Source organism: Chaetomium tenue, assembly GCF_020726465.1.
Source record: "Chaetomium tenue strain MPI-SDFR-AT-0079 chromosome Unknown F5144scaffold_4, whole genome shotgun sequence".
NCBI lineage: Eukaryota > Fungi > Ascomycota > Sordariomycetes > Sordariales > Chaetomiaceae > Chaetomium > Chaetomium tenue.
The window spans coordinates 592207-615723 of record NW_027117332.1 but is presented as its reverse complement, the minus strand read 5'-3'; the positions used below and the strand labels follow the sequence as shown (position 1 = coordinate 615723).

Genomic DNA, 23517 nt, shown 5'->3' with positions numbered 1-23517 from the left:
GCGCAGCCGCGGGTGCCGCCGGTCCAACCCGCTGGAACCACCCGCTGGAACAGCCCGCAGGAACAACTAACTTGTATGTACTTCGTACCTACTTGTCGGAAGACGCACCCAGCACCCTATCTGCGACTGTACATAGTATCTTGGACTCAACAGAAGGCCTCATGCAGATTGATATTCGACATTCACGATGAATACAGGTTCCTGTTCAATCCATGCTCCCGGCTCTCGTAATTTCTCGCAAGATACAATTCTGCGGTGCTTGTTCGAATAGGTACTAGCTAACGGTCACGAAATTCGAGCACGGGCTGATGATTCGACACCACCACAGCAACATCCCACGTTTCCCCCACGCCGCCGGGGCAGTGAGGCACGCGCCTTAAATTGACAACCACCCGGACGCCACCGCGTATCTCTGGTTCTCATTCAGTCCCTCTTCCTCGTCCACTTCGTGTACTGGGCTTCTCGTTAGAACGAACATTTAGCAGATGGCCGACGCGACAACCCCTCATTCAGCTCTTGGATGGCCTCAGTCCTGAACGCCGTCTTCATTTAACCCTATGCCTTCTATGGATATCGCCGCTGCTGCCTAAGGGCCAAAACAAAACAAACCTCCCCGCCCGAAAAGGGCCAGGTGAACGGATCTCTCTATATCTTTCTTCTTCCCCGCCAACGCTCTCACTCATCCCAGGCCGTGATCGCCCAGTCCTTGACACCATCCTCGACGGTCAGCTTGAGGCGGTCTATTTTCCAGAAAGAATACAAGGACCGAGCAGCGCCAGCCGCCTTACGATGCGCCGGGCCAATTCCTCCTTTCCTTGCGTCATCCTGAGATCTCCAGATGCAGGTCGCCAAGTTGCGGCCCTCGGCGTCGGGAGTCCCAAACCAATACCTGCCACAAGTGTTAGCAGAGTCTCCGGCCAAAGGCCTGATCAGACCTACTTCAAAAAGCCGCCGCTTGCGGTGGCCTCGGCATGTGCCGCCTTGTCAAGCGTACCGAGCTCAGCATACACCGTTGTCGGCGGTATGCGAGAACGGAAAGCAACCACGAAGAAGGAAGTTTTCTTCCAGTTGTGGTTGAGCCTCCCGGCTAGCGTCCGGAGCATCTCGATGATCTCCTCCCAATTGAATGTCTGAACGTATGGCGCCGTGGCATAGTCCTGGCGTAGGCTTTCCATCTTGGTCAAGGAAATGGCGAGAAGTTGGTTCTCGATGTCGAGGGTTTCGAGGTCCAGGAGGTGTTCCTGCTCATGGTATGGCGAGACGACAAGGTATCTGTCCTGACTGTGGTTTGGTACGGAAACCTTGGCCTTGATTTCGGATACCACGACCGAGCTCTTCTTTGTCTCCAAGTCCCGAAACGACTGGGCTTGCATCTCAGCCACAAGTACCGGCCCTTGCTGGACTGTCATGGTGGATGGCGGCGGTCTCGAAGGGATGGTCAATAAAGTGTGGGCGGGCAAGGAAAGAGCAATTGTGATCTTGTCAGCTTTGGTCCAACACCGACTGGCTTCTTTTTTTCAGTGGCGACCAGACTTGTTGCTCAGGACAAATTGGAAGATTTGGGTACGGCAAGTGGAAGGGGCAAGGCACGCTCTTAAGGCTTTCAAAAGCGATGAGCAGTCACCCGCTGGTGACATGACGCGAGTAAATCACGAATCTCAACCATGCTCCCCGAGTTTCCCCTGGAAGGACCCGCCGACCGCTGCGAGGAAATGGCCTCTGGGCATGTTGCTGAAACCACGCGGATCGCGCCATCGGTTACAGGGGTGGTGTCATCGAAATCATCCCCGTCCCAACACAGATTTACCGCAAAATTTGAAAGGCCAACAAGGGAACATGGCTGTTCGGCTGACTGCTCCGAGTCAGATTGTAAGCACAATCCAAGTTGGTGAAACTACTGTCAGTTGCCTCCTTTGGTGGATACTCACCGCCGACCGCGGGATGCCTGCATCTCCGTCTCGGCTGGTGGGGCAATCCTCCGGAGCTCGAGGCACGACTTCCAGATGGATGGAAACGTGGATACATTACCCGACCGGAAGCATACTATACTGTGTAAACCCGGGGAAATCGATGTTCCTACGGATCCGGGGTGGCGATCTCGGCGATCTCGGCCGCACACCTTGCCATTTCACCATCATTGGACGCCGGAAGAGCAATGCCCAGAGGTCAATTATGTAAGTGTTGGCGACACAAGAACAAGATGGGAATTCCATTCAATATTTGTGAAAACTTTCAGTCAAGCGTCGTTCAATCCTGCATTTTGGCGAGAAGCAACAGGCTTACCAGCTTGCTCGGGTACATCGCCCTCCAACCCCCCGATTCCCACTCCCGTTGTGTTGACCCACCCGGCCACCGTGGAGGTTGCAAGCTCAACAAAGCCAAGCGATTACCTATGGCGACCGATGCTTCAGCCAAACTTTCGTTACCTCGTACGAGCCCAGATAAAGCCCACTTCCGAGCGCCGCCCATGCCGCACGCAACGAGCCGCCTCGGGACAAGCCTGGGATTCCGCTCTCACGGAGGACAGCCCTCACAATTTCCACCACGCCGCTCGGTCCCTGTGAGCCATTTCTGTTTCCGAGCATCACCCTCGTTTTAACGACATCCGCCGGTGTCGTTATAGCTGATGCGAAAGACCCAGAAATCGCCGCGGCACTCCCCGTTACCAGCCCTGTCTCGACGAGGAGAGAACGGAAGCTACTGTGTGCTGCCGCACTCATTCCGCCGTCCGTTGTTGTTTCTGGGATGGTCCATGAAGCCATCTCAGAATGGTGACCCTGCCGCCGTTGCGTCCATATCCAAGCCCGAAGGTATTCGAACGTGGGAAACTGAATCGCCGTATACGGCAAATTTCGAGCAACCAGCGTGGTGTATCCTCTCCACAGCGTCCGTGTCACGCCAGCCCCGTTGCGACGTAGCATGTGAAGGGCCTGTAAGGAGGATGATTGGCCGAGAGAAGACGATCCCGATCGTTGCAGTACTTGGGCATTCTGTTTGATCACCTCGGCCGGCGTAAGAACAAGGCATGAGGCCATCTCAGTGCCGGCCGATGCGAAGGCGTGGATGACGGGACCCGGAACTGCGTTGGGTAATGCATGCCTGAGAAGAGGCTTAGTCGATTCGTAACTGGCAAAGAAGACGGCGGCTAGAGGTTGGAAACGATAACTTAGTCGACGACAGTGACAGCCAAGACACACTCGGGGTATGCCTCACCAGCAGGGAGGGTTGCGAGCACGACACTTCCAATCCCTTGGTACAATCCCCTCAGAGCCGTGTATGGTGTTTCCTTTGAGGACGATAGATTATTCTTGAGACCAAGGTAGCCCTGGCTCTGATACCGGGTCTTGATTGCGTCCAATGGGTACACAAGCAGGTCTTACCGTAAAGGCCGCCACGGCACCAGCCTAGAAGCAGATAGTGGTCAGTGAAAGCGCAATCGATGTAATATTCGACTACCCACCGCCAGTATTTCATGCTGCGCGTTGTCTCTCATGTCCTTCGATTATGTTCAGTCGCCGGCTGGCCAACGGCTGAGGTGTTGCAGGGTACATGTAGAATATAGAGTTATTGCCGGGTAAGTGTTAATAGAGAACCAGCAGATTCTCGCCATTCGCCGTGACGTCATTGCAGTGAGGCTTGAGTTTATGTTGGAAACATGAACCCAATTAAAGAGAAAAAAGAAAAACTCATTAAGAGGTACCGGCCGATTAGAGGTCGCGAATTCCATTGCGGTCTTGATTTACTTTCATTTGCACATTTCGACCGAACGAGCTTTCCGTCGTTTGCCGACTCATGACATAATAATAGTACCTTTTTTGCTGGGTTTAGATCGATCTTATTACCTAAGTTAATAAACCAAGGTAGTCCTTTACACTGAGGGCAAGTGATAAATACGGTTTATCAACTGCGAGATAAAACATATCCCATGGCGCGGAGGTAATTTTCCGTTCAGTCTGCCACACTAGAAAAATACATTTCAGCTCATGCGGTTCTGGTGTTACTTGTATGTATCACCTCCATGTCGACGCACATAGCGTAGCATGGTTCCGTTCGGTCTGCTACTGTCTACACTAGAAAAACCCCTTTCAGCTAATGCGGTGGCAGTATTATTATATGTATCATCTCGACGCACTTAGCGTAGCATGGTTCCGTGTCACGATTATGGCCGCATGCAGCCAGCCGGCGGGGTACGCTGGCGGTGCCCCGAGCCAATCACTAAGGAGAAGGACGACCAATGGGACGTCCGACCCATTGCCCGCAAAGGACCCTGCCAAGGGAATGAGCAAGTGCTCATTCTGCTCATCAAGGGAGTCGTGAGCACCCTGAGCACTCTGAGCATCCTGAAGTAGATAGTATATAGTCACTCGTTCTGGAGAGCTCTGGGAGTTCTCCAGTTAGCAATCACAACTACAGTTCGCTACAAGCTCGCAAGCCTACTGTTGAGACAAGTCTATTGTTGTGCACCCTTTGGCTGCACCGAACCTAAGCATCCACGAGAGATTACCTTCAACGAAGCTGAACCCTAACAGGATAGGATCCTGAAGTAGGTTCGTCACATTCCGTCCAGTCTGCTGCGCTAGAAAACCCCCTTTCAGCTGATGTGGTGCCAGTATTATTATATGTATCACCTCGGTGCAATACCGGTAGGCTTACTCACCGAAGCTCTACTGTCGGGGTCTTGGTGGTGTGGCTGTGCGCAAGTCCGTCTTCGACACACCGATTTTGGATTCTCGACGTTGATTCGGCAGGATTACAGCGGTGCCATCGAGGTGCATGCATCCATCTGTAGAGGCCGCCCCAAGGCATTGTGCAAGGCATCAGAAGCGAACCATACAGGTGGATTTGCTACACACAGCGATTTGGAGCAATGCGCAGCCACAGCGTGCGGAGGTTTCAAGGCCTCCATCTTCTGTTTATGTCGGGGGAAGCCTGCTCCTGGCGTCGACGAGTCCTTCCAGCGCCAGGTTGATACCTTACGCTTCAGGTGATAATAACGCAAGCCCGCCTCAATGGACCCTCTTTCAATCACAGCATCGACGGTGACGTTGATTCAAGTCGCCGGCACTGTAAGTACATGTATTCAATGTTGACGCCTGCTGCCAACTCGGGCCATCTAACACAACAATTTGCAGGTCGCGACGTCGCTTCAACGCTTCGTCCATTCTCTTAAGACGGCAGATTCGCGCATTACAGAACTCTGTAACGAATTAGCCAGTCTAACGGCTTTTTTGGGAGCGGTTGAGCGTACATTAAAAGGTTGTCACCCCCTCGACACAACCCATGTGAACGAGGACTTATGGCATCAGAGTGAGCTGTGCCTCGTGGATTGCCAAATAACGCTCAACGAATTGGCTGTTTTGGTGGATAAGATCAAGTGCAGCACCAGCACCAGAACCTTCGGATGGAGACTTCGCGCTGTCGTAGATCTGAGCGCCTATGGCTCGGACATCGGTATATTCAGAGACAGGATTCACAAGTCCAACTGGGCTCTACAGACCCTGCTCCACACCGTCACCGTGTAAGAGATACCCTGCTGCTGTAAAGTTGAACTGGACTGATGTAACACTAGGTCGCTCTCGCTCCGAAACAATGCTTCGCAGGATATGATTCTGTTTGAGCTCGATCGGCTCAAGGTGTCCATTGATGAGGCGCTTCTAGCATCCCGCCAACCACGTCAGGGGTTCAACCACAGTCTCTCTTCAGACTCGCGCGTCGCCCGTAACCTGCGAAACCTCGCCGAAGCAGCCAGGCACTTCCACTCCGCCGCCAGCTCTACCGCAAGCACCATCCGCGACCATAGCGGAAGTTTGCTGGGTGACTTTCCTGCCCACCGCCGGGAACGCGTAGAAACTTTTATCAGAACTGCGGGTAGGCATGCTTCAGGCCACCAAACACCCTCCACAATAGTCTCGGCTCCAGCAGACTCGGTGTCGGTCGTAACTAGCTCCCAATCCCTCCGAGTTTCAACATCGGGCCCCCGATGGCCTGTGGTCGAGGATGACGCAGACGACGAGGCGGAATTTGAGCAACATTTCCTAGACGGCCTTGAAGACCTTGCCAGGGACAGCATTCGCCGCCGGGAGTTCGAGAAGGCGATTGGGTTCCTCACCGAGGCGATCCAGCGAAAAGAGAAAGCAAGCTCCGGCAAGGAGAACCTGCCGCGGCTCCAAACTCAGTTAGCCCTGTGCTACTTATTTGGGGAAGACTGGAAGAAGGCCGAGCCTATCGTTTTCATTTTAGCAAACAGCAAAGAGTCATTCTTGTGCCTGGGCCCGGTGGTCTGGGCCATGCTCCATGCTCTGGCCCTCGCTTATCTATCGACTTACTCGTTCGATGACGCGTTGAAGATGTGCAAAAGGGCCTTCCACGCTCAGGGGAAATGGGCAAAGATCAAGCAGTTGGATCGTCGAGATGTCGAGGGCTGCGCAGAAACGACCGGCTTACTGGCCACCATCTTCCATATGGAGGGAGACTACATCGCCGCCGAAATTTACCGCCGCCAGCTACCTGAGAACTTTCTCTATAACCACTGTTCGGATCCTCGTGAGTTTCTCTCCAGCCAGTACGACCTTTTGGAGGATGTGCTTGGAGACGACGTGCCAGATCCATGTGATTACAGTCCCTGCGATGGCCCGCTCGACATTCCGAAACTCTGGATAAACACGCAGCATTCTATGCGGGCCTCTGTACAGCGACTGACAACTGTACGCAAAACCTTCACCGTTAATGGTGGCGACTTGTCGCCCCTAAGAGCCCGTCGCCGTCAGTGGGAGAAGTTTGAGATGGACACAAACAAGGAGGTCGTTGTTCTTACTCCCAATCCAACTGCCGGGACGGAAGACAAGGCCGCATCAACGGAATCAGATAACCCACGAGACACGACGATCACGAGTGGGTTCCGAGGGAGAGCTACGAGGATGTTTGAAACGGGGCGTGGTCTGCACCGAGCGTGGTGTAGGTGGAGCGCGGAGACCGACTATGCAGCTTCTTCCACCCCGTCTCCAATCCGACGGTGGTTGAAAGGAACCAACGTGCTTTCCACAAAGCCAGTCAGAACCGTGCTTCGAAAGAGGGCTGCTAACGACATAAAACCTGCTGTTCGCCCTCGGTGGGAGGGCCCCAAGACATTCCGGGGGTTGCCGATAAGCCGCCCTATCATTTCTGACTCGTCCGAGTGGTGCCCGACTTTCCGATTGCCAGTCGGGCATCCGGCGACAATCCTCGAAGATGAACCCATCCCAGAGCCAGCTTGCGAAGGTCATCCTGCATTAGAGAATGCTGCGGATAATGAAGCAGGTGTCGCCGTTTGTAGCGATGACCCGTGTACCGACACCATCCAAGCCCACGATTCTGAAGTCGAGCAGGTATTCCCAGTGATATCCAAGGTCCCTGAGCAACCTGCGACACACCACGTCGCAAAGCCTTCCAAATCACCACGCCCAGCAGAGCTTATGGGCACGCCGTCTTCTGCCACCAGGGAGAAGCAAGCCTTTGACCAAGATGACTCTCTCGATGTCCTCCGCGGCTATTTGTTGATCCCTCAGAAACAGGGCACCCATCCCATCTGCGATACGGATGAGGTGTTGCGCTTGGATTCACCTACGCTGGACAGCTTTCCCGAAACGGCAAAAAGTCTCTCATGGCCTACAAAGAACCACTATAAAATACCCCGGGCCACTTCAGTCATTAAGGGAGCAAATGAGAAGACTATTACCACGCAACCCAACCATCCGTCGAAGAAAGCCGGGCCTACTTCTCATCGCGGCCGCAATATGCTGGGACATGGATTCGCGCGGAGGCGGGCAAATCCCAAGCCTACCACGGCAGCTCTCTCACAAGAAGAAACCGCGGCTCTCTCAAAACTCGCAGACGTCCTGGCATCTTTAGCAACTAGGGGTGGGTTGGATGCGGACAAGCTCCATGAAATCAAACTGGAACTCGAAGCGCTGTCAGCAGACCTGGAAATATGGAATGCCGATTCTACCCTCCACTACGATCTGCAGACCGTTATCAAATCCCTTCCCGATCATCCAGGGGGGTTTACCGCGTGGGACGAGTTGCAGGATTCCGGATACTCTTCAGGTTATGGGAGTAGCGAAACGCTGTCAAGTTCTGATGCGACGAGCCCTGGATCGGAGCATGCACCTCAGGAACCGAAACTACAACCGACAGGCCACAAGAAGGACATACAGCCGAAGCAGAAGCAACCTAAACGGCGGCTTTCCTTGATGGCGAGGAGTGGAGCTGGTGATCGGACAACATTTGGAGGTCTCCGGCGGCCCAGATCGCACAGTAAGGACAGCCCAAATATGAGCTCGGGCCCGAGACAATCTATATGGAGACCGACTTTGAGGCATCTATCGGGAATAGGAGGACATGAAAGGAATGAAAGAGAGATGGAAGAACCATTATCGGAGGCCAACAATGGCATCAAACTCGGACTGGCGGCTCTCCCAATTTCTGCGCTGAGAGAGCCGGAATTGGGTAATTTCTTTTGAGAGTCTAGTAGTGTAATACCCAGTCACTAGTAGTAAGGTGGCAAGGTGTACATAAGGTAGGTAGGGAAGACTTCTTATTTGTTGAGGTAGATGGGTAGGAATTCTAGCATGAGGTAGGCAGGTGTTCAATCGAAGCCAAGTTTCAATCCAGTCTGTAATTACTGGGCATCTGGAAGAATCCAAGAGGACATGGTTCGATTTCACGTTATTTACTAGACCTTTTAGTCAGTTTCTCGAGTAGCACCTAGTTGTTATATTATTATTCATACTCCGCTATGCCCTAGGGCGTGCCGGACCCTCTGCTATTTAGTGTACAGGAAAACCGTGCCCTCCCGGGCCGGGTGAAAAACCCCTACCAACAATCAAGGAACGATGCGTTCTGGTGAGTCTACGTATACAAAGAGAGGAGGCCTCCTGGCTTCCGAACGGGGGCGCTTCAGGCCGCCGTTTCCAGCTCGAGCCTCCTGGCCAAGCTGTACATCGGCAGCCTCCCCGAGTCCATCAGCCAGTCGAGGATCCTCCTCGCAAGCCGTACAGTCGTGGGATTGATACCGTGTAGAACTGAGTAAAAGTCCCGTCGTGTCCGAATTCCAGTTCTCTCCCATCTTCGAGTCAACGGTGGGGCCAAACACCACACTACCAGGTGTTCGGCAGTCTCTCGTCCCTCGCCACACTCGCAGGCAGGCGTCAGAACCTCCGGGACTTCCCGTGTAAACAAGTAGTCCCGTAAGCCTATTGCTCCCGTCCGGATTTGAATGAGCAGTGAGCTTTTCGCCTTGCTGAGACCGTCATGCCTCCTTAGGGTTTCGTTCCGGAATAGCGTCTCCCGCTGATGGTCAAAGTCGTCCGCCGGCCTGGTGATTGCTCTGCCGTCCCGTTCCTTTAACCACCTCGCTCTCCAGGCCTCTTCTACTGCCTTGTCCGTGTCTATGGTTCCCCCCGTCCAGCGCATGATCGTGCCCGCGGCTCTCTCTACCGCCGTGGGCCCTTGAGGCCTCAAGGTTCGCGGTCGGCCCCTGTTGCCCCTCCTCGAGCTGAGTCTCTGCTGTATCTTGCGGCAGGCGGTAAGGATAACGCTCCCCGCCGTCTTTTTGCCGCCTTGGCCGTCGTCCAGATCGGGTTGTTGGAGTCGGTTTTCGAAATCTGCAAGCCGTTTGTTTAGGTATAAGTCCAACGGTGGTACCCACGTCTCTGTCTCGAGGTTACGGATGGGGGTAGACTTAAAGGCTCCCGCCACAATCCTCAGGCTCTTGTTCTGGGCCTTCCCGAGGGCCTTGGTGATGCCTTTCTTCACCGGTTCGCCTCCCACATCCGTGGGAATGTGGAACGACGATGCGCCATAGGCCAGCGCTGACCGGATGCACTTTGTGTACACTTCTCGCGCTTTGGCTAGACCCAGTCCCCACGTCGATGCCGCTAGCCTTGACAGGGCATAGCTCTGGGTCCTCAGCTTCTTCTCCACCGCCGCAAGGTGGGCTTTCCAGTTGAGCTTCCGGTCCAGCCAGACTCCCAGGAACCTGGCAGACTCCTTCGGTCTGACGGGGCTGGTGCCTCCCCCTGGGTTAGTGAGTTCCAGCTGGTTTGTCCACTGCCGTCGTCCCTTGTTGAAATGGATCAGTTCGCTCTTTTCCGGGGCGAACTTCATCCCCCGACTGTCCGCCCATCGCATGCATGTTTCCCACGCCGCCTCCAGTTGCCGGACATTGGCCTCGGGGTTTCGACCAAATACCAGGAGGTTGGTGTCGTCCGCAAACCCCGTTATAGCCAAGTGTGGGTGCTCGTCTTGTAGCTGCTTGTATAATGAGGAAATGTAGAGAATGAAGAGAACAGGGGAAAGGGGTGAGCCTTGGGGGACCCCTGCCCGAATTGCCGTCGGTGCCGCCGTCTTGCCGTCGAAAAGAAGGGTGGCCTCTCGACCCGTCAACCAGTCTCTCGTCCAGAGGACCAGCCACCTCGGGTAGCCCATTTCTCGCAAAGTTGCTAGCAGTCGGGTGTGGTTGACCGTGTCAAAGGCTCCTGAGATGTCCAGTTGCAATAGGGACGCCGCACCCTTCTGTCTCCACGCCTCCTGGACCTGGGCTACTACTAGCCGGACAGCCAGCTCTGTGGAGCGGTGTGCTCTGTTCCCCATTTGTTCATCTGGTAAGAGGCCGTTGACTTCTGCAGTTTGAGTGACCTTCCTGGCGACCACTGACTCTATTACCTTCCCTAGGGTTGGCAGCAGAGCAATGGGCCTGTATCCCCCCGGGGTCTGATACACCGGCGGAGCCTTTCCTGGTTTCGGTAGTACTACAGTCTTCGCCCTCTTGAAACGGTTCGGGAACCATCCTAGCTCCAGACACCTTGTCGCCAGAAGGGCCAGCACTTCAGCTAACGGTGCTCCGCACGCCTTCAGAAGGCCCATCGGGAGCAAATCCTCGCCTGGCGCCTTCCAGGGGCTTGCTCTTCCTATCGCTTCCGTGATCTCGGTCGGCGTCACTGCTTGTACAACGTCGAAGCCCGGGTTCCAGCTGCCCAAAAAGGCTTGGTCTTCCACGTCCGTCAGGTTGGCCGGTGGGCCCGGGAAGAACCTCTCGGCCAGCGCGCTGGCCTTTTGGTCGTGCGTTTTGGCCGTTACCTGTCCGGAAGAGTCCTTAAATTCCGGCAGCCTCGGTGGTTCTGGCGGCAAAAAGCTCCGCAGCCTAGCCCATCTTTCCAAGCTCCACATCTGATCGGGCTTCTTTGCCTCGCTTGCTTCCTGTAGGCTGTTTCTCCAAGCCCTCGTCCGTGCTTCGCGCGTTGTTCTGGCGAGGTCCTTGAGCCTTTCGCTGAGCTCCTCCCAACAGTACTCTGCCCTAGTCTCCTTCGCCAACCTCTCGGCTCTCCTGGCCTCCCGGTTTCAGTTAATGAGTCACATGGTCGTATCAAGACAGGAGCTTATGACCATAACTTGCGTCTGGGACGGGCATCAGAAAAGGAATTGCACCTTTGGATACATGGTTGTAGTATCAAGTTGCCATCCATTGTGTCTAGAAACATGAAATCAAACCCCCAACCAGATGGGGCTGTCAGTTGTAGTCAGCCCAGTCAATGCCCTTCTTCTTCTTCTTCGATTTTGTACTGGCCATTGGAGAGGTCCAGAAGTCTTCTGCAGCCTCTTCTACAATTTCACTGTGTTCAAGCTCAGGTTCGACAGACGGGGGAGTGCCATCGGCGTTGTCCGAATTGCCCCAGCTGCCCGAGCTGCTGAGTCCGTCCCTGAGGGTGATGTGAATGGGGCTCCTTGAAGAAACAAAGGCCGAATCTATGAAGCGTTTTGTCATTAGTCGGCCAAGAAGCAGCAGCAATGAATGGGTTATTAGTCGCTCGTACCCCCACTGATCCTGAAACCCACGAAGCGTTTGCACGTCTCTAGGCCGTTTCGAAGCACGTCGAGCTGCTTGTTGAGCTGCTCGCGCTCCGCACGGGTCTCCTCAGACTCCCCAGAAATGCGAGCCACTTCATCGGCAGGCATCATGCAGACGGAGACAGGAGACAAAATGTCGCCCAGAGCGGACATCAGCTTGGCCTCGATCACCTCGACCGCCACATCATCGATGAACCTTTCCAGTGCAACCTAATTACAAAGACAAAATGTTAGCGTTGGTTCTTGGCCCGGCCAGCCCAAATCGGGATCGAGAAGAGAATCAAAGGAATGTAAGGCGAATATTACCTTGTAGTAGGCATCTAAACAATCCATGGCCTCCTTGGCGGCGTGCCGCTTGACGTCTGGCTCATTACTCGCGATCAGAGCGTTAGAAAGACCTCTGAGATCGTAATGCCCGCTGCGTATTTGGGTGCTTGAGGAGAGCGCGGAAACTTCGAGGAATTGGCGCAAAATGACTTCCTGGTCCTCCCTTCGCCTCTTCTCGCGCATCTCCTGGAGGGTCTCTGCAAAATGGTGATTGTACGTAATCGGATGGCTGCTTTGAAGCGGCTTTAGCAACTCTGTGGTCTTGTTGCGCATCTCCTTCAGGATATCCGTCATGGCTGGGCCGTAAACCTCATCCTGGAGCGCCCTGGCCGTCGACCCGTCTGCCGTGTGCGTAACGACAAGCTTCACAAAGTTCGAGGCAGCCTCCCACACGCTCTCGACATGGCGGCGCGCGATTTCCTCCCAGGGGCGAGATTGCTCGCGGAAGAGGTCAATGACAATCATTGGGTTGAAGGTGCCCGGCAGCTCACGGCCCCGCGTCTTGCTCATCAGCTGCTCGATTTGCTTGACGAACTCATCCCTGGAAATTTGCACCACCTCGTGCGGATCGGAAGCGTCCGCAGTCGCAGTTTCGCCATCGATAACCTGGCGGTAATGACCTTGCAGCGACAGCTTAGACGCAAAGTCCTCGTTGAGGTTCTGAACAACCGCCCGGATGCGCTGCTCGTATCCCGATGTTGTTCTGGCATCAGCGAAGAACGAGTTGTCGTAGTTGCCGTCTGCCGCTGACTTGACGAGTGCCTGGAAAGATTGGCTCAAGTGAACCAGGTATAGTCGCTGCTCCTCTGGGCTTGACCGTGGGTCGCCGAGTTTCTGGAGCTGAGCTTCACAAGTCTTGAACCTTTGCTTGATCTCCTCCATCAGGCTGGGAAGTTCTGTAGCGATTTGCCCCAAGAGGACCCTGCTAAGGCGTCCGCGCAGCTTGTCGATTCCGAGAATGGAAAACGGGAGGGTGGCCCAGACACCTGAACTGAAGAAGAGGGACTCCTCAGCATCCCTGGTCGAAAGGTCCGAGGAGCCTTTCTCGGAGTCCATGTTTTTCAGAACGTGCCATCCGTGGCGGAATTCGATCTCCTGGTTCCTGGCGAGCGAGACATAATTGGTTTCGCTGTCGCCGCCAGGGACCAGAGCGTCGGGCTTTGTGATGACACCCAAAGTTCGGACGCCGCGCGGGTCTGCCGCTCGTGCCAGCTTCAAGACCACCTGGTTGGCAAAGTCGTTCTTGGCGGACACCACTGCCAGGATAATGCAGCGTGGCTCCTTCATGTAGGAATTCACGACCTCCTGGATGAGGTAGACGTCTGAAGCCGTCTGGTTCTTTGTCTCGGAGTGGATGAGGCCAGGAAGGTCGACGATGGTGAGATGAGGCCGGTCTGGGCCGGTCACTTCGATGCGGAGAATATCCCTGGCGAAGGCTCTACCGTGGGCTGTAATGCCCATCTCAGCCTTAGCTTTCTCGACCAGCTCGGGGAGGTTTTCGAAGCCATGTAGTTCTTCGCGGAAAGCTAGGAGAGCCGCCCGCTCGGGCTCGGCGCGGGATTCATGGGGTACAATGGACACAGAGGCGCTGGTGTGAGGGGCCTTGCGCAGGACCAGTTCGGTTGGGAAACGAGTACACAGGTTGCTCTTGACAGGAAAAGAGACGCCCGAGATTGCCTCAAGGACCGAACTCTTGCCAGATGACTGGTCGCCGCAGACGATGATTTGTGGCAGGGAGATGTAGTTGTTGATGCCTTGTAAGCGGAGGCGGTCGATAGAATCGAGAAGCGTGAGCTGGTCCTCGAAGCAAAGTTTGCTCAAGGCGTTGCTCGAAAAAGCAACCATTTTGGAGGTTGTGGTGGCGTGAAGGATATGGCTGTGGTAGAGGAAGAGAGTTGAAAGTGGGGGTGAGAATTATGATGGAAAAACTTTGTGGGTGTAAGTTCAACGAGGCGGAATAGATGGGGGAGGGGGGCACATTTAATCGTCCTTGCTGCTAGCCCTGGAGAACTTTTGTGTCAACTAGAACATTATGCAATCATGCCCGAGAAAAGCAGCAAACGGAAGGGTTGCTTTAGGCAAGAACCAATGGAGCGCAGCTGTTGGTTGACTGGACTGGTTTCCTCCCATGTTGTAGGCCTCAAGGCAGGGCAGATTTTGTTAACGAGTGTGCTTGAGTGCCTGTTGCTATCGAGGCGGTGCTGGCCATTCGCTGGGGTCGCGACCCGGTCGGGCCATTGCAGGCAAACTTGCATCCCCAGCTGATTACGAGACTGATAGCCCTGGTCATTAACCGTGCCACGGTCCAGTTTCTGGCGAAGAGGACCGCACTTCTGAAGGCAAACGGAGTTGATCGGCCGAGGCCGAGGGAAATAACATGCAAGTGTGGAATATCGCGAGGAGGAGTCTGCATCGGAATATAAGCTTGTCGACTACGAGATCGACGATGCGAATGAGAATCACATGGCTTACTGGATGACTCTTGACGGGATGAATGATGCTCAGAATGACGGTGATTTAAAAACACCGACGACGAGTTGCCCGGAGACGATAGCCCGACCGCCCGGGAGACGGAAACTTGTGCGGCACCGCCCATGCTCATTCACACCCCCAGCCAACCTCGGCTAATCGGAAAGAGCTCAAGATCCTGGAGGGGATGGTTTCCCTAGACTAGGACGAGCTCGGCGATGCGGAGCGCATACACAAACGTGCGAAGATGCGAGGGTTCGGCAATCCTCCTGACCCCTAGCTTCGCATGACGTCGACCTTCGTAGACCTGCCGAGGGCTTTCTTCATCACCGCGCTTGTATCATCAGCGGTGAGCCGGCCCTCGTGCTGATCGACGAGGTTCTCGAGGTTTTGCGTGCGAGTCGTGAGGTTTCGCAGCTCCTCGTCGAGCATCCTGTTCAGTGTCTTGGAATGCCTTGATCTGATCCTCGTTGAGGTTTTGGTCTTCTCTCCCCTCTGCCACATCCTCTGCGAGTCCATACTGTCTACCGACAGGCAGGCAGACAGGCACCAGATAATCAATGAACTGTAATCACAATCTGGTTGACGACGAAGTTAAACCCGGCATAAAATGGAAAGGTTAAGCCAAGGGAGAACCTGATGGAGAATGCGAAACGAGCAGCGGGAATAGGTAGAGTAGAGGGAAGAAAAGAAGGAGCACATTTATGAGTAAACCAATGTCTCGTCGACAGGATCAAACAGTAGCACACAGGATGTCGTCAACCAGATGAGGGATATCAAGAGACGGTTTACCAAGCTCGAGCAGAGAGTAGCACGTCGCAAAGAACCACAACGAGATTAAGGATATTATGGTTGAGCTGGGCGCTCTCACACCTGAGCGTACGCTGGTATCAAATTCAATAGGTAGGCACTACTTTTCATCGCCCTTCCCCCTCTTTACCTCTTTATTTTCATGACTTTTCTGCTCCTTCCTCTCCTTTTTAACTCTTCTTTTGATGCTTATTATTTCTAATTGCTTCTCGCCCATTGCCTCCTCTGCTATTCTTCTTCCTCTTCAACATTTTTACTATATTTCCACACTTTCGCAATGTTAGTAGGTTGGCGCAACCCACCTGACTTACCGCTTCAAAGCCAGGCGGGAGCAGCGCCAGGATGGCCTCGTTTGGTACCTCACTACCTAAGCAAGCGGTTGCTACTATTCTTTTTTGTACTTAATAACTTACTAACATTATGTTAATTAGGGCGATGTCGCAAACCGGAGGACATATGGATGCGGATTTGACCGCCGAATGAACCTCGGGCTTCGGCCCAATTACCTGTCCATACACACGCTTCAGTGCATCTATTTCAAGCACCAACCGGTCATTAGCCGGCGACTCAAGGCAGCGAATCTCGAGTGGATGCTTAGGACAGATGTTATCTGGGACGGCACCGGCCGTCGACCGAAAAACCCCAAAACACTGAACAATACACTAAGTACCTAGGTACTAAGTAAACTATCTCATACCCCTCTACTTTCCTTTCGCAAGGTTAGCCAGTCTGTGAACAAAGAGCTAATAGATAACTGCAAGAGAAAACTACCTAACTACCTAGCTTAGAATGGATCACCGGCCTATTATACTGACCGCTTCCAGGCGGGAGCAATGCGAAGATGGCTTAGTTGGACCGCCATCTTATGGAGCGGGCAGTGACGAGTATTCCCACAACCTTTTTGCCCTGGTCGTGGCAGCAGGTAGAGGCGTGCATATGCCAACACGACATGCGGGGATGTATATCTAGGTCAGCTTGTTCTTGATTCGTTACTAATTGCATTTTAGATCAACTACCGGCTCGGGTTCGATCGGCCGATGAGCCTTGGGCATCTGCCCAGCTACCTACCTATCAATACACACACTACGCTGTATTTACGGCAGACACCAACCGGTTGTCAGCCGCCGGCTCGGGTCCGCCGGCCTCCAGTGTATGCTGGAGTCAGATGTGGTCTGGGATGCCACCGGCCGCCAAATCAAGAACCCCTCGTGGCAGGACTGCGACGACTGCAACACCCCCCTTCGCTCGAGCGAGGAGGTAATGGTCTAACCCTAACGCAAAAGGTCTTTGTGCGTCAGCTTGGCATCGAAAGCTGAAATCCCAACAGCTCTTGGGATAGACGGCAGCTCTTGGGATGGATAGCAACTCTTGGGATGAACGGCAACCCTTGGGATGGATAGCAACTCTTGGGATGAACGGCAACCCTTGGGATGGACAGTAGGTCTGATGTATGGGAGGTGGTAATGTGTGGATGAAACTGCTTTGTGCAAACACGAGTTAGGTAGGTATAGTAACCAGCAAAATTGGTATAAACATGCCCATGACAACTATTCGAAACATAGGTACACCACCTACAAAGCCCCTCCCTCCCTCAAAAAGGACATATGCTAAGATACAACAAGAGAATAGAACCCCACCACTACCTATCCATAGGTAGGCACTAATTCAGGACTGCCCTCCTCAAGCATCCATCTCAAAGTTCAACCACTCATCCCCAGGTTCGAAGCTCTCGGGATTGCTCAATACCTCCTCAAAAACCTGCGACATGAAAGTTTCTGTCGGTTCCCAGGCAAGTGGCGGCTGCGGAAAAGCCGCTGGTAGGTAAACCAAAGCATCTGGATGGGGCTGAGCGACCGGGTATCCGACATCAGCGGCGCCCATGATGGACATTTGGTGAGCCGATGGGGCGAGGGGTCGCCCCGGGTTTTCCAGCAACTCTCCGGCGAGGTTAGGTGCATGAGAATCTTGAGAAGCCGATGACCATTGATGAGCCAGCGGGACGATAGTTCGGTAACCTGTGACTAACTCTGCAGGAGGGTTTGGTGCACAAGGGTTCCGAGAAACCGATGGCCCTTCCCCAGTCTCCGCTGCAGATAAAGCAGCAGGGCCGCTTGGTATGTTGCTAAGCGGCCCTTTCGGAACGGATGGGGATATCACAGCCGCCACTGCTAATTTCCCCGGAATCTCAATCTTCTGGCGCTTGTAGTCGGTTGACCTGGATATGGTCTGAGGTTTCTCGTCCTCGTCGCTAAGTTTTCTCTTTCGCTTCGAAGATGTCGGGGGATTATCGTCGCCCTTCGGTTTCTTCTCCGCCATGATATCCCGATATCCTTTTAACTGGGCTCCCTTTCTCTCGTTGATCTTCTTGTTTGCAGTCTTTAACTAAAAGTCGGTTAGGCTCACGATTGATCGCTTAACAAATATGTGCCAGTAGATCAATTATTGCGCACAATACTTACTCTACACTCGTAGGCCGGAGCTGCTGTTATCCGGGTTATAAAAGGAGCCAACAGCATGCTATGGACAACCGATTTGAACTTCTACTGTCCATTAGAGTCGGGCCACTTTCGCGGAGAAACTTGGGGAAATGCTTACCCGGCATCCTTCCTTGACCAACACAAAGCGCTCCTGGAAGTTCTTGCACTTCTGGTACCTCTGACCTGGCTTGAGCAACCACTTGGCCCATCCCACGATGCCGTCCTGCGCTCTGCGGGTGGCGAACTGTCAAGTAATTAGTTAGCCATCTCGCCCCGCCCCAGAATATGGGCGTTTCAAGCCGTCCATACCAGAAGCTCCCATGAAAGCAACTCCACCTCCAGGTTGCTGAGTTCCCGTATCGGCTTATAGTGTATGTGCTCGGAGGCGGCCGGGTCCACTTCCAAAATAGCCTCGAAGAGCTGCCGGGCGAGTTCTTTCTGGGCTTTCTTGTCTTCTGGAAAGTCATTTGACCCTGCAACGTCTGTATCGCCCGTTTTGTCGTTTAACGACATGTACTGCCTGATAAGCTCTTGGCAGTCATCATAGTCGCGGACTATGCCCGACCAAGTATGATCCTTGTTGGCGAGGAGTTTATGGATATCGGGGCGCGCTGGTTCCTCTGGATGGGTTGGGGTGGTTGTTCTGCGATTATCTGGCCTTGGAGGAGCTAAGTGCGGAGCACCGGGGGTGTGCTGGGCCTGGAGAGAGCCAGGCTCGAAGGGGGGGAGGTTGATGTAGTCACCAGCCTTTCTTCCGTGGGGCTCGATGGAATCTGAAATTCTCTATGTCAGCTACCGCCATATTGGATTGTAATAACGTCGGAGGAATGACACTGCATGGTTTGCAGGGAAATGATGTGGATCCGCAACGTTTTTTCTTATCCGCCAACTCTTATAGACCTAGACTTGAATGTTATTAGAACGCCGGCTCACTTACCAGAAGACAACTCTTGTTGTTTGACAAAGCTTTTGAGATAACCCCTCGGGTACGGGATCCCCAACCTGGAAAGATACAGGCGCTTGTTGGTGGTAGGATGTGGAATAACCTAAACCTAGCGACGCCGGGAATATTCATGAGGTGAGAAGTAGGAAGTCAGTAGTATTGGGGTGAAGGAAGGTCAGAAATCAAAATGAAGACGCAATGTGCTTAATGAATAAAAAACCGAGGGAGTGGAAAGAACGACGATGGACAAAGTGATGGAGAGGGAAGTGTCCAGGTGTGACGAACCTGTCCAGGATCCTATCCTGTTAGGGTTCAGCTTCGTTGAAGGTAATCTCTCGAGGATGCTTAGGTTCGGTGCAGCCAAAGGGTGCACAACAATAGACTTGTCTCAACAGTAGGCTTGTGAGCTTGTAGCGAACTGTAGTTGTGATTGCTAACTGGAGAACTCCCAGAGCTCTCCAGAACGAGTGGCTATATACCATCTGGTCTACAGGTACCTTCGTACTTGTGCCTACTGGATCGTCTTATCCCCTAGGCGATCCGTACTGGATCGCCTTATCCAATTCACGATCCACTGGATCGTGAATTCCCTTCCACGATCCGTTTCTTATTGGCTGATGCCCCATCTTTAATCATTGGCTCGGGCCGCTCCCAGCGCGGTCCCGCTTGGCCGCTGCATGCGGCCGTGTTCGTGACACCAGGAGAGTGGTCGGAAGTAGATCGCTGCTTGTATTTACGTGGGAGATCTTTGAATCAATGAAATGTGTGTTAGGTGAGCAGATGTTGTTTCAGACTATGCCGGTCCTAGAACTAACAATCTAAGAGCAATCATATCAGGATTGTTTTCCTTACAGCGCCACGGCCACGTCCAATTGGCAGCTGTTTGATCACCAGCTGGCAGTCAGGTCACCTGCTCCAGGGAACTGTTGAGATAAAATAAACACTCGAGAACATCCAGCATGTACTGTGGGTAATTTACAGGCAGCTGCCTATCGAAACATGATTGAGATGCGACCAAGGAGAAAGTTCAGCTGGGTTGTGTAAACCACGCACAAGTAGAAGACAAACGCAGCTTGGGCTGTTTCAAGTATGGTAGCCAAAGTTTGGGATAACTTGCTATCTATGCTACGGATACCAAAAGTGTCAGTTATTACTCGGTAGGCAGCTAAACAAAACATGGTACTTTGGGTAAGTTTGGTCTTTCTAGCAAGCAGCGGAAAGAGTCATGACAAAAGCGGTCATTTGTGTAAGTACAAACCAAGCACGTTGTTTATTATGAAAATCACCAAAACAAGAAAGAGCACGATTGTTTGGTAGTTTGGTGCATGACTGTTTCTAGCTTGAGACAGTAAAGCTCCCCATAAATGCTCTTCGTGTATTCTTTCTTCTTCTTCTTCTCCTTGGAAGATACAGACAGGTACTTATAGGTTTCCATATGGTGGCACAAATGGCAGCCAGCAACACCCAAACTTTCACTACAAATTTGAACGGCCAGTTTAAGAAGCATGACGCAAATAACTTTCTGCAGATGTGTCTTCTCGTGATTGTCATGTCCCATTGTCTAAGCCCTATAGGCAACCCAGTGTTTTCCAATGGCACAATCCCCAGCCATCGGCATATTTGTTCAGAACTAACTAGTCTCTTCTAAGAAATCGTACAAGAAGCCTTCTAGCCTTGTTTGGAGAAGTTGCTTACTGCCTCAGTCACCTGGACTGGTGTTGGCAGGTCACTCGATCGGGAATGGCTTGGCCAATCAATTCCAAGACCGTTGCACGTTCCTGGAAGGAGAAAGCTCCGCTTGCAGCCCCGCCGCCCCACGGCCCCGAAGTGAAGCATGCATGCCCTCTCCGATCCGATCGGATGCGGTTCGAGCAGAGTGCGCGCTCCCGAAGAGAGAGACGGTGTCGGCTTGGTAGAGTGGGATATTCGTATCCGTCGCCATTTTGGAATACTCGGTTCGATTGACATTCATCTAAATAAACTGCTTTGCCAATCAGCATTCCGGCATGCCCTTCTGCAGGCATTGTTCCATTGCCGACGTCGGAAGCATCCATCACATGCAGTTCAAACAACACCAACAGCAACCAACCCTCGCAGACCCCTGACGGGGACCCATCAACCCCTCAGAACGTTTCGATGCACCACGAACCCCCGCGCCCAACCGTTCGACGAATGTGTCACTCCATAGGCTCTGAAGCCTTAGCGCAACACACCAACGACGACTCCCATTTGGTCAACGTCGCGAATCAGGACCCCCACGTGGGTTTATTTTCTGGCGCGGGGTTCTCAGGTCCACAACACCACGATGCGAATCCCAAAATATCGAGGAGGGGGCGAACGAGAGGGGCCGTGGGAGTGTAACGGGCGGCATCGCTAACAAACTGCCGAGAGGTGGAACCAGAGAGTGACATGGCGGACTTCAAACCAGATGCAGCGCATAGCCCTAGCCGGAAGCGGCTCGGCATGTCACAATCATGTATCGGCGCGCGCCAAGCCATTCCAGCTTGTTCCGTGGTGGGGCCCGGGTGGACAGGTGCTTCGTTCGCCTCTCCGTCATACCCGCCGCGAGCGCCACAGTACTTAAACTGGGCCAATTTTCTCTCGGCCCTTCCCACTCCTCTAGAAGAGGCCCTCGAGACTCAGCAGCGAATTCCCCTTTGACATGGAAGTGCTCCCGCAACTATCCCGACAACCACGGCTTCACAAACATGGCCCTCCTAGCTACCTCGAGAACCGCTCCGACCGTTTCACTCAGTCAACGGTCCGAAGTGATATCCACCATTTATCCCCTCGTTAACAGTGCGGTCCAGTTCCAGCATCTTATCGGTTCTGCCGTCTTCCACCTCTTCGTCCGAACCTACTTCGCCGCCACCATCGTAGCCACGGGTTCTCTATGGGCAAGCAAGAGCATTGCTTGGAGGATGTTCCTCGCTTCAAGGGTTATCGTTGCAAGGGCGCTGCTTTTGGCGAGCACGCTCGTATGGACTGCTTGGGACTGCAAGCGTTCTCGACGATTCCGAAAGAGGCTCGAGTTTGAGTTTTTCATTTTGCTCCTCGGGCCCGGCGGCAATTCATTGCTGCTGATGCTATTCTGGCCCGGCTGGCTCATGCTAGCCGTCATGGGCTGGGGCATCTGGCAGTTGGCTGGCTGAACGTAAGCGAAATTTCATTGCTTGCAAGTTGACATGTTCAAGTAAAGCTTACACTGGGGCAGCCTAGGCCAGTCGTCCGAACGGAACCCGAATCAGACCTTCCCACCCTGCCGCTCCTCCTGCAGGGTTACCGCCATGCTAATCAACGCGACGCGACACGCCTGGGGCACCCTTATTTCGAAAAGAAAAAGGCATTGCCTCCCGGGTCTCGCCGTATATCCTTCGAGTAATCCTTCTCGGGGTCGAAATCCTGCCAGACATTGGCTGGGTAGATATGCTTGTTACGCTGGTACCACCGCCGATCGACCACCTTCGTGATGGTGGGGTCATCCGATACCCCTTCGAGTTCGGAAAGACCAGGCGCGCGGCTAATGCCAGCTGCACCTGGTCCGTCGGCTGTCGGGTGTGTGGGCGTAGCTTCGGCGCTGTAGTCGAAGAGGAGCTTGTTGTTTGTGCCCATGGTCTTGTTGATGATGAAGAAATAGAACTCATAATGCTAGACAAATATTAGTACAGCCCTAGCATACCAAATAGAGAAAGCGATTAGACTTACGTGCGGTATGATCATAGTCCCCCTCACCAGCATCAGGTCGTCCACGCTTACGCGGGCCCAATCTCGCCTGGCATTCGCACTCTTATCCGCACCCACCCCAAGCTGCGCGCCCACCTTGCGACTCTTGTCCAGAAACAACCAGACAAAATCGCCTTTCTTGACCCTCACGACACCCCCGGGGATGTTGGTCCCGTCGTAGAAAACGAAGGGGATGGCGATTTCGGTAGCCTTGACGGCGGTTTGTAGAAGGAGGAATTCCTTGCGTAACGCCTCTCTCTCCGCAGCCTCCCTTCGTAGAGCAGCCTTCGTCAGTGGCCGCGGCACAATGCCGACTGAGGAGTTGACCGCGACCTTAGCGGGCACTTTCTGTCGTTTGTCATGATCGTCGCCGGAGGCACTCTCCGCTCCAGTCTCGCCGTTGTTGTCTGCATCGGTGTTCGCATCGTTACCCACGACTTTTTCCTTGTCCTTTTTTGCTACTCCCCGGCCCGTAACAATTTTGGGCCCGGCCACCTCCTCCTCTTCCTCGTCGTCCCCAAACGACACCAGTGCCCTCGCCCGCTTTTTCTTCTTCTTCTGTCTTTCTGGCTCGCTGTTATCGGCGCTCACGTTGTTCGGGGTTGCAGTTAGCGACCGGTCGGGTGTCGAGGCGTTCGCACGTGTCGAAAGAGCTGCCTCGCGCGCTTCGCGCTCTTGCTGTTCGAGGACCTCTGCGCGCCGCTTGCGAAAATCCGAGAGCGCAACTAGGCCGACCGTGTTTGTCGACAGCCGCTCGTGCGTTGTTTGGTTCTGCGGCGTGAAACGGGACGCTGTCTGAGATTGGTCTGACATGTTGGTGTGCGTGGCCAGATCCAGATGGCGAGGGTTATCGGTGATCGTGGGGTCAATTGGAAAGCTGGTTTG

At 53.7% G+C, this 23517-nt stretch overlaps 8 protein-coding genes across 8 annotated transcripts; 3 read left to right on the top strand and 5 right to left on the bottom strand.

The window, feature by feature from the left end:
- Positions 1 to 675: 675 nt before the first annotated feature.
- On the bottom strand, positions 676 to 1409 carry F5144DRAFT_488480 (uncharacterized protein; the record flags this gene model as incomplete). Its single annotated transcript, XM_066785665.1, has 2 exons — positions 676 to 889; positions 940 to 1409. The coding sequence occupies 2 exons, from the start codon at positions 1407 to 1409 to the stop codon at positions 676 to 678; spliced, it is 684 nt and encodes a 227-aa protein (XP_066642548.1).
- Positions 1410 to 2284: 875 nt separating this feature from the next.
- Positions 2285 to 3625, bottom strand: F5144DRAFT_648034 (mitochondrial carrier domain-containing protein; the record flags this gene model as incomplete). The annotated part of the gene is made up of 5 exons (XM_066792943.1): positions 2285 to 3145; positions 3214 to 3343; positions 3381 to 3404; positions 3457 to 3475; positions 3594 to 3625. The coding sequence occupies 5 exons, from the start codon at positions 3623 to 3625 to the stop codon at positions 2391 to 2393; spliced, it is 960 nt and encodes a 319-aa protein (XP_066642547.1). The 3' UTR covers positions 2285 to 2390.
- A 475-nt stretch (positions 3626 to 4100) lies between these two features.
- Positions 4101 to 4337, top strand: F5144DRAFT_570984 (uncharacterized protein). Its single transcript, XM_066788806.1, has one exon. The coding sequence runs from the start codon at positions 4114 to 4116 to the stop codon at positions 4315 to 4317; it is 204 nt and encodes a 67-aa protein (XP_066642546.1). The 5' UTR covers positions 4101 to 4113; the 3' UTR covers positions 4318 to 4337.
- Positions 4338 to 4663: 326 nt separating this feature from the next.
- Positions 4664 to 8784, top strand: F5144DRAFT_216731 (uncharacterized protein). Its single transcript, XM_066783106.1, has 3 exons — positions 4664 to 5066; positions 5133 to 5518; positions 5570 to 8784. The coding sequence occupies exons 1-3, from the start codon at positions 5010 to 5012 to the stop codon at positions 8496 to 8498; spliced, it is 3372 nt and encodes a 1123-aa protein (XP_066642545.1). The 5' UTR covers positions 4664 to 5009; the 3' UTR covers positions 8499 to 8784.
- Positions 8785 to 11423: 2639 nt separating this feature from the next.
- On the bottom strand, positions 11424 to 14316 carry F5144DRAFT_570974 (P-loop containing nucleoside triphosphate hydrolase protein). The gene is made up of 3 exons (XM_066788805.1): positions 12190 to 14316; positions 11850 to 12093; positions 11424 to 11781 (listed from the first exon to the last, which is right to left on the bottom strand). Exons 1-3 carry the CDS (start codon positions 14053 to 14055, stop codon positions 11546 to 11548), a joined length of 2346 nt encoding a protein of 781 aa, XP_066642544.1. The 5' UTR covers positions 14056 to 14316; the 3' UTR covers positions 11424 to 11545.
- Positions 14317 to 17169: 2853 nt separating this feature from the next.
- Positions 17170 to 18713, bottom strand: F5144DRAFT_488774 (uncharacterized protein; the record flags this gene model as incomplete). The annotated part of the gene is made up of 4 exons (XM_066785682.1): positions 17170 to 17514; positions 17956 to 18006; positions 18085 to 18210; positions 18276 to 18713. Coding segments are annotated over 4 exons (960 nt in total), but the record flags the coding sequence as incomplete, so codon positions are not given.
- Positions 18714 to 21617: 2904 nt separating this feature from the next.
- On the top strand, positions 21618 to 22061 carry F5144DRAFT_602228 (uncharacterized protein; the record flags this gene model as incomplete). Its single annotated transcript, XM_066791189.1, has 1 exon — positions 21618 to 22061. One exon carries the CDS (start codon positions 21618 to 21620, stop codon positions 22059 to 22061), a length of 444 nt encoding a protein of 147 aa, XP_066642542.1.
- A 172-nt stretch (positions 22062 to 22233) lies between these two features.
- On the bottom strand, positions 22234 to 23445 carry F5144DRAFT_547519 (XAP5, circadian clock regulator-domain-containing protein; the record flags this gene model as incomplete). Its single annotated transcript, XM_066787477.1, has 2 exons — positions 22234 to 22557; positions 22615 to 23445. The coding sequence occupies 2 exons, from the start codon at positions 23443 to 23445 to the stop codon at positions 22234 to 22236; spliced, it is 1155 nt and encodes a 384-aa protein (XP_066642541.1).
- Positions 23446 to 23517: the final 72 nt, after the last annotated feature.